We start from the raw sequence: 10,202 nt of genomic DNA, 5'->3' as shown, positions 1-10,202 counted from the left end.
CTAGCCTGTAAGGAGAAGTTAGTTCATGTGCTCAAGTGACTCTACCAGCATCTGGGCTACAAAGATCAGTGATTTGCCCAGGGTTGAAGCATTGACATCTGGTTCTTGAACTCTTTTCTAAATTGTGGTTGATCTTATTCCTACAGAATGGCAACCCTTAAAGATGCATTCTGCTAGTGAATATGAGACTAACCTAGAATCGATGTAAAATTTGCACTGTAATTGTGGTCTAGCAGAAAACTAGTCTACTCTCTTTGAACCATTGTTTAGGATACCCTTCTGCTATTTCAATTAACTTTTAGACATTGCTACACTGATGGAAACGAAAAAAAAAAAAAAAAAACGTGTGATAGGGAGAAAAAGACAGAAACATAAAAAATAAAAATCACATTTATTGAAACAAAAATATACACACAATGTACAATGAATATGGTTTACACGGAACAACAAAATAAAATGATATTTCTTCAAATGCCAGTATAACATGATCTAACCTATCTGTGCCCCATTTCCTAGGAATACACATTATTGGCTCATCTAGAATATATACTTAACATAAAAAGAAAACAAATGCCAACATTTCAGATAGGTACCACAAGAATCTGAAAATTAGATGTTAGGTTAAACAAAATAATAAAATATTCACACGAGAAGTATATGTGTACAAAGAACACACTTGTGCAGGAAAATGGGAGTGTCTCTCCACTTACACACCTGTGGAGCCTGCCTATGAAAAGTTTTAAAGTCCTTTGACATGAAATATTTTTTAAATATGGACAGTGATATATAAGCATCTCAGGACCTATATAGATGAGAAAGCAATCTCGCCAATATGTGAGTCAGTATTGCCTGCTAGACAATGAAACTGTACCAAGTGATCATTAAAGATGGACTGTGGGATTATGCCCTTTTGTGACCGTAGAGTGATTTCAATGATTTTAGGAAGCTCGTGAATATATTCATGCTATGAGTAGGAAAGTGCAACATCATCTTAACGAACTCGATTTATTACAGATAAACAAGATCTGTCTTATCAGGCAACATTGCTTGTGTTAGGTCTTCTCTCTCCTGATATTCACTCTGGGTAGTATACTTCATTGTGAGCCATGCTTTCCTTTTTTGATTGATAATTTTAAATGTTCACATAATCTATGATATTCAAGCTGAGGACAGCTAATTGCACGTACAATTTATTTTTTTGGCTAATATTACCTTACAATTTTTTTTCCTACCTCCTTGTTACTAGTAGTCAGATAGGCTTTGTTTCTTTGACATCAGAAATGCTTTAGACTCTCTTACTTGCTTAGAAATAAAATTCAAAGACTGATGAATGTGCACCATGACTCAGAAAGTAAAAATCCAAATTTCTATACCCTAACTTTATACCTAATTGGCCCACAATATTTTATCTAAACATTGATTTTATTTTCCTGTTCTTAAAGACAGTTTTGCTATCGGTAGCATCTGTTTGGGTAGAAAGTTCTAACTTAAAACTGCCAAAGAAACAAAGGATATAATATATTGGGACTTTCTTTGCAAAGCAATAAAATATAAATATGGGGGAAAAAGCAAAGCTTCTGCAGACTGCAGCTGAGCTAAATGAATGTCAGTTCACACTAAAATTGTTGATCAACCACACAACTCTCAGCAAATCATTCTCTTCAGTGGTGCATAATTTGTAAAGCCTTCAGCTATTAGGGATGCTTTGTGTTCAACACACTTGCTTCCCTCCGTAACTGCTGATCACAGTTTTTCTCAGGCCAGTTTCTTAAATCTGTGATAAACGTTAATCTATTTCCTAAAGATTACAAAAAGGTGCCCTTGCATATTGAATTAGACAACTGATATGCCATCCTGTTTGGAAATCAAACATCTAAAATGTCTGTGGTGTTTTAACATACTGCCAGAGTTTAATTTGCTTAATCTAACCGTGTGGGTTTCAACTGAACTATACTTATTAGAATCTGGACACAGTGATATGTTACTGTTTTTTCTGCTTTTAGCAAATGCTAAAATTATAAACTTAAAAATTTGTACTGAAGCACATTTTCAGTGATACTCTAATTAGGCTAACATTTCTCTGAATCTAGCCCACAGTTGTTATTGCTTACACTAAGGCTGCACTGTTAAGATTTCCCTTGCAGAACATCAGGAGAGATACATTTTTAAATGCATCTGTATGATTATATAATTTAATTATGAATAACATATAAATACCAAATATTACTTAGAGTCTAATAGGTGTCTTTAGAAAGGGGAAATCCAGAATTGTGGTCATCTGAAGATGCCTGATTGCACTTAATACCATATTAATAATTTTATAATGCTTCCAATTATTTATTATTTGCTGGAGAAAAAAGTGATGGTAGCATTCAGTTGTGTGCTGGTAAATGTTTAACAACTAGCTTTCCAGGAATTAAAAGTCCCAGTTTGCAGCACTGGGTAATTTCTGCATGTAAATACTCCCACTGTAGTCAATTTCAAGCTACCCACGTGGTGTTCCTGGATGTGGAGTCAGGAAGAGATGCACAGTAGCACATGATGATATAGTGTTTCCACTGTGCAGAGACAGTGGACATAAATAATCACAGGTAAAGAGTAAAATGAAGGAACATAATTAGGAGGTGGTAAGTTTTGATTATTATATTTGTTTTTAATAAAATTCATTCAATTGCTTTTGATAACTTCGTACTTCATGATGGTGTATTTAACAACTGGCTTACAAAATTCCTGAAAATTTAATGATCAGCTCTCATGAGTCTGCATGAGTCAGTTCTTGCACACCATGGTATCCTTTCTCCTTGGCATGTATCATACTTTACATAAGGAAGGGCTTGATTTGTTGGGAAGGAAAGCATTACTCCATACAGACTTCACAGTTTTTCAGAAACAACAACAAGAACAACAAGAACAAGGATTTGTCTTATAAAGTGAGAACTGGAGGTTAGTCACATGGTATACTGCTCTAATTAGTTGGTTGGTCATCTTAGCACAATTTGTCAGCAGGATCAAATGCTGGCTCTGACTCACTGGATTACGGGACTGACTGAACACCCAAGGATTGTTTTGGCAGGATATAAACAAAATCCAAGACAATATTTACAAAGGAAAAAAAAAAAACACACGAGAAATTAATAAATGCATCCAGATGTGGGTCTGCTTCAACCAAATATTTGAAACTTTTATGTTCAGCTGTTTCATGGAACATTTTCAGGCTCTGGGTCTTTTGCCACTGGGTCAAACATAATCAAGATTTCACCTTCCCTTGTTTTTAAATATGTTTTCTATAGAACTCTGCAAACAGCTATACAGAACTGATTTCTGCATTTGGTAACATTAGAGGGGAAACATATTTTTAGCCAAAAAAATTTTTATATTGTTTGGAAATGTCATTTTCTTGGTTCAGTTTCTGGCTCAATCTGATACCTTGAAATAGGCCTGCTGGTGTATATTTTAAATAAAAAAAGAGAGAGAGGAAAGCATGACGAGGCTGTGTTTGTACAAAGGAGATTTTAAAACTTTTTAACATTTGCTTTTTGATTTAAAAAACTGTAATAACTTAAGAAATAGTGAGGTGGATTTCCAACAGTACTTGGAATAGCTCTCAGGAAAGGAGCAGTATTGCTGTTGGTATGAAACATGAATTTTCTTGGTTAAATCCACGTCTAACAGTATGCACAGATATACAGGCTTTGTATACGGAAAGGCAGATGACTCTGCTAATAATAAAAGAAAACTTCTATGCATTTGTATTACAGTAAGCTCTAGCCTTTGAGACTTCTCTATCAGTACTTACTAAAAAGAAAAAAAAAATCTTTGGGATATCTTCCCCAAATAGAAGACCCTACTTATTGGTTTTCTAGTAAATAAGTATTTTTTCAGTATTTGAGTCAAGAGTTTTCATTTTTAAAAATATAAACAAAAATGACTGTTTGTAACAGTATTTACAGGATGATACATTTTCATTTAAGGTCTCTTGGAACACGGACCACTCTTTGATATACTGAATGAGGCTTCATTGTTACTCAAGAATCTCTGTCATCCCAAACCTCTTTAACTTAAATCCAATGGGATCATGGAAATAACCACAAATCCTACCATTTTCAAATAAAATTGAACATTCAAAAATTACATTTAATCACTGAAATGGAGAAGGAAGCATAAAAGGGAGAACACCACAAAACTTTGTCTGTAAATAGATCTATAGTACACTGCATCTTTTTATTAAAAAACCTGTAAACTGTTTGTCGATGGCCTCAAATATAATGCCCACAAGTCAGTAGCTAAAATAATGGATTGAGAATTCTAGTATTAAAAGCCCCAAGCGGTTATCTAAAATTTGTAGTAATCTGAAAAACCCAACATGAACCTAGAGATCTGTTTGGAGTCCTTAGTTCAACACACATCTTAGCCAAGAAGCTGTCATGCTAGCTTGGAAAGCCTCATAATATCATCCACTGAATGTGGTCACAGCCAGGAGATGTCTATGTAACAGCCCTCCAGCATTTCCAAGGGGAGATTTATGCTCTGGCTAGCATACTCTTCCAATGAGTGAGGAAAAAGAATAAACTCTTAACATCTGGAGAAAACAGGTTTCATTTATTCAGACCATTATACTCCAAGGTTCAGTTCTGGCAATAAATGCCAATTTCTATTTAACGAACTAGCATTCTCCCACAATTTTCATGTATTTTTAGCATGGCAATTTGGAGACTAGACAAGCCACAGGTTAGGAAGGTAAGAAGAGATTTTAATCATGGTTCTAAAATTATCTAGCTGGATGATTGGGGTGCATATCTTCCTTGTGCTTTAATTTACCTATTTATAATGACCTTATACAAGATGATCTCTAAAGCAATTTCTAATTTGGAATTCTGGAAAACCTATGGTGCGATTTCCCTGAGAATAAATTTCAAATTCAGGTTAACAGAAATAATTGTTTCAGTTTATCACTAGTTACGGTTGCATAGGTCTTAAAATGTTTATTCACACATAGTAATCTATGCCAGACAATGCATACTTCCACCATCTATATTCTGTAGCAAGAGGACTATTGGAAAACATCACAAAGATAGTTAATTGACTTTTATGAACTTGGCTACATAAAGTTCAGGCTGTTGGGGATTTTTAGGTTTGACATCAGCAGGCTGATCAGCTTTCATTTCCTTGCAGTTGCTGTTCCTCCAGTGTTTTTTCCTACTATTCTATTCAACTTTCTCTATCACCACTTCTGTCATGGGGCCACACGGCACGAGTCAGAGTTTTGAAAAGATACCACGTTATGGAAAAGTCTCTTCTCCGTGTTGCTAACACTGTCATCTACCTGTTCGGGAGGACTGGTCTTGTCTGGCCTGGAGGACCCAAGTCTTTACAAGCACACCGGCAACCAGCTTCCACAGTCAAGATCGTGCATTGATGCTACTGAATTTTAATTCACTGGAAAAATATTTTCTGAATCCCACACATGGGCTTTAAGGTTACACGTGAGTACGGCTGTGAAATAACATGTCTGAGTCTCCCTCCCCTGTCCCCTCTTTTGTCTTCCCTTTGGAGGTCGAGCGCCCCTCTCTGAGTCACCTGTCTTCCTCCTGTGACAGCCTACATTTCCTCAGAATGCCTCCGGCTGAAGGACTCCATGAACGAAATGCACCCATTTTGAGCTAAACACAGCCAGTGAGGGGCAACGCGCTGAAGCGGAGACCTAGAAACACGATGTTACTTCAGATTTTTTTAACGGATTTCATTCAGAGTAATATGCTAATACCTAACCCAAGTAATGCCTAGATTTGGGCAAACATCCCTGATCACCTCCCTCCACAAATTCGTGACAATAAAAAAGTTAAAAGGGTGGAGATTATCCGACTGCAGCGTGTTTGTGTTCCTGCTTATTTACATGTTGGTAAAGTTAGGTGTCAGCTTTTCCATAAGTCCCCTCTGGAGGTCGATACTGCTTGGGGAAAGCCATCAGCTGTAGCATGTTGAAAGCATACTTTCTGCATTTGACATTCTTCAGTACATTCTCTATGCGGCATCCTTCTCTGGTGAAAGGGGAAAAAGCACAACTTCATGAAACACAGAATAAATAAATATGCTTTATTTGTTCAATGCAGAGTTGCAGCAACAGTCCAAGTAAAAATAACAAAGATTCAACTCTACATTTTTTTTTTTTCCACAAATGATGATACATCTTACAAAATTAAATCCTAGGCCAGGCCCAATACCGTTATTGCCCTCGGAAAGAGATGATTCAAGTCTCTTTGCTCTTAACAGATATTTAAGGTTTAATAAACTCTTTAAATATAATCTGCTCCACAATACAGCTTCACTTTAGTTTCATAAATATATCTGCCTTTTTTTTTATAACTTTGCCACAAATTAACTTCTCAGTCTCTTTTAAAACACATTAAAATCTACATGTAGCCCTAAGGATGCAGGTTCTAGGAATAAGGCATTTAATTGATTAAGTCTGGCCCTATAGATTTTTAAAGGAAAATTTCATCTCTATTTTACTTCATTATTTTAGCTGTGCAACGAAGAGAAGAATGGCTTTCCGAACAGCCTGGTCCAAGTCTCCGCTTTATAAAGGAAGGGGGCTTGTGCAGACAGTACAAAAGTCACAGGTGCTGAAAATGGCGCATAAGACACAAACAAGACTTTGTTAAAAAGAACAGAAAAGCATTCTGAGAGCCAAATCAACCCAAACAATAGTTACAAACAGGTTAATTTAATTACAAAACATAAATAGCCATTCTCTCCATAAAATTACTCGACAGAAAAGGGTCAACTGAAGCCAAGAACTAACATAACTCACAGGTTAAGGAATCAAACAGAAGGTTCTATCAGCCGACGGCAACAATGATATTAGCACAGTGGAAATAAAGTCTGGAACCTCCCACATCTCTAAGACTTGTCTCAGGGTTTCAGTGCATTGTGCCAATTCATTCTTAATTGTTTTTGATAAATTGAATGGGAAGAGAAACGGGAGGTGCAGAACTTCAAGCTTTCAGGATTCTGTTCTTTGTCTTATTCCAAAGACAGTAATTCAAAAATTCTTTTGAGCTAGTTAACAGTGGGAAACACTTTTCCATGAACAAAAGAGCAAAATAATTCCCTTAATGCATAGTACTTCTTTTTGTAGATTTCAGGAAAAACAAACAAAACACAATTCAAACATTTGTTTTTTTTTTTAAATTCTGTGAGTCTGAAAATGTAGAAATATTACAGCATCGCCCCCACCCCCACCCCGTAATTTAAAGTCCATTGTCATTTGTAGAAAAGAAAGGAATACAACATAAAACTTATTGGTATTTGGCTAATAGTAATGCAAGACTTAAAATAAGCCACACAACTAGCAGGTGTGAGCTGACAAGCAGCAAGGCGACAGGATAGAAGTGTCGAGAAGTTGGCTTGTTATCAGTTAGACAGCCTGTTTCGGGATCATCGGATTCATTCAGTGCTCCCTGGGTTTGTCTGCTGTTAAACAGGGGGAGGGGGAAGTCAGGGGAGAAAAGAAAATAGTATAGCATTCACACAGGAAAGAAACTCAACCTTAAATATCCTGAAATACAACACATTATGTTATATAATACAGCTGTTTCAGATGGAGTTTTTATGCTAAACAGCCCCAAATGCATCCTGTGCATTTTTTTCTTCCTGTACTACATTGACAAATGCATTTAAAAAAAGAAGATTCTTTTTGCTTTATGTGCAAGAAGGAAGAGAGAGACACTAAGATGATATTCACATGGGTTGAATGTGTACGTACCAGGAAGAATCAATCGCATAAGAAGCATAACAGCACCAATCAACAAGACTACACGAATAAAACTAAAATATGGATCAGGCCATAAAAAATAATCTGATAAATACATCTTCGGAAAACGAAATGAGAAACACAGTATGCAGTGAAGCAAACGGACATGCCTGGCACATTGGAACACACCATCTATTGTTACTATACCTACATAATGCATTCAAAGTTATAACAATGATTTATGGAAATGGTCAGGTATTTAAAATGAATGAAACATCTGACATGTCATCCTTGCCAGCCATACGATTCGTTGAACAAAACTCGACTCAGCACCCTTCTGTTAGTTCAGCTCATACACTATGTTTTCTGCTGCTCATCTTACTTAGATGAGGCCAAATCTATCTCCAAGGGACTCCTGATCTGAAAAGAGATCCGTATTTGCAGAGTGACTCTTTGGGAAAGAAAAGATTTCCTGTGTGAGTGAAAAATGGACGTTTGCAATTGGGCTTAAAAGCAGCTCCAATTGTGGCACGTCTGAGATCTGCCATACTTACATAAGTCAAAAATAAAAGTTCTATGTTCTATTTCATCAGTATTCAGAGTTTTCAGAATTTCAATCATACTCAGTTGTCAAGGGGTGGTTTGATCTTTATGAGCTCCTCCAGGTTCTGAAGCAGAAAACTGGTTGTCACTCAGCCTTAAGAAGAGTGCCATGGGAACAAGCCTCTGAGCTTCCATAGCCCCCTTTCAACCAGTTGCAGCCCCTGAAAACCTCCTACACAGACATTCTTGATGAGGCATTTGACCACATCACTGGCCAGCAGTGGTCATAATTACTTCGAACATCTATCTGACTTAGTTTAAAGCATCCAATCAATCATGTTGTGCTGTTCTCTGGTGTTTCCTTGTTCTTTGGTAAGACCTAAGGACCGTGGAGCCAGTGACAAAGTGAAACAGCAGCTTCTCTGAATAAAACAAATGGTTTATTGAGCAAAAGGAGAGTTATTCTGGACTTGCATAATTCCTATTGTCAATTGTGTGAGTGAGCTGGTTACTTGTTCAACATTCTACGGCACTTAGGTAGGAAATACGTGGTAGGTTTTAAAGAATTGATATTTTTGTGATTAAGAAAAGCTTCCTTGCCCAGTATTATTTCTCTAGTATCACCACCATTCCCACCTGTCCAGTTTTAAGGTGAAAGTTATCTGTAGCAAATCTTAACTTCGTTGAAGACTTTTTGCCTCTCCCATCTTCCTTGTTAGGAGAGAAGTATAGTCTCCTAAATCACCTCTCTCTCATCTATCTATCAACCATATTAAAAATATTATATTCTGATTACAAATTTAGGTTAAATATTAACCACAACCTATCAATGTAATAGTATAGAAATACTCTCTCCCACTGGGGCCACCTGTAGATAGGCTCTGGCTGAGGAGTACACTAGTGACCAAAAAGTAAGTTGAAAGGATTTTGTGACAGTCCTTAATGCAAATACAGGGGACTAATTTATACTAGATTTTTTTTTTTTTAAACAACTGCCAGAGCACATTTCACATTTTCCAGTCTGTTTGCTGAATATGCCTTAGAAGTGAAAATTACTAAATTAAAAGGTGGTGGTTGTTTTGTTTTGTTTTGTTTCTGGAAGGATAGTTTTATAATTGAATTACTTTATTGTTTACTGACTTCATTCTCTGCAGATTAGCATAATACATTAAAAATGCCTCACACATAATAATTCCATTATTCAGCTAGAATTGAAGGCCACGTGGCCGAGGGGCCAGCACAGAACTTAAGGCTCGAGGCCCCTGACTATGGCGCCTTGTGCACACGGGTGCTGTTCCTTCTTTCTACTAAGAATAGCACAAATGGTCATTTCCTCGTAATCACAAATGAATTTTTAAGCACTCTGCAAGTGTAAACTGCAAAGGATGTGTTAAGTAATGATATTAGTAATTTCCTCACCAGCGGATTATGAAAAAATAACTAATTAGTGGCCGCCTTGCAAGGTGCCCTGACAATACAGAGTCATTCGTTTTAGCCGTCATTAGTAGATCACCATGGAAGCAAATCACCATGTTGCCTCCACTGAAATGTGACATGATCAGTCATTTAAGGGCAGTTACTAAATCTGCAGGATAGAAAATGATTTTTTTTTTCTTTACAGACCCATCAAAGCCATCACTTAAAAACAAGTAAAAAAAAACGTCTCACTTTTAAATACATCACTTCTACATGAGGAGACATTTCCTTAAATAAAACCCAATGTGCATGACTTGATGACATTGGCATATTTCTCCCTCTTTTCGTGGGTGACTACGGCTGTATGGTAGATCACAAGTCCCCCACTGCAGGTATCCTCTCAAACCACCCAAACCGCTAAAAACAAAAGTGACATTGGGGAGGGTATGTGCTATGGTGAGCGCTGTGAATTGTGTAAGACTGATGAATC

General features: G+C 36.7%; 1 protein-coding gene across 2 annotated transcripts in view; it reads right to left on the bottom strand.

The window, feature by feature from the left end:
• Window positions 1–372: 372 nt before the first annotated feature.
• Window positions 373–10,202, bottom strand: part of INPP4B (inositol polyphosphate-4-phosphatase type II B) — a 543,837-nt gene continuing 534,007 nt past the window's right edge. For both annotated transcript variants that reach the window (XM_035023009.1, XM_035023008.1), the window contains one exon: window positions 373–6,038. In XM_035023009.1, the coding sequence (XP_034878900.1) occupies window positions 5,906–6,038 (133 nt within the window). In that variant the 3' untranslated portion in view covers window positions 373–5,905. The remainder of the gene's footprint in view (window positions 6,039–10,202) is intronic.

The sequence above is a fragment of the Mirounga leonina genome, unplaced genomic scaffold (assembly GCF_011800145.1).
Source record: "Mirounga leonina isolate KUSES-001 unplaced genomic scaffold, KU_Mleo_1.0 Mir_176, whole genome shotgun sequence".
Lineage (NCBI taxonomy): Eukaryota > Metazoa > Chordata > Mammalia > Carnivora > Phocidae > Mirounga > Mirounga leonina.
This window is presented reverse-complemented; position numbering and strand designations above follow the sequence as displayed.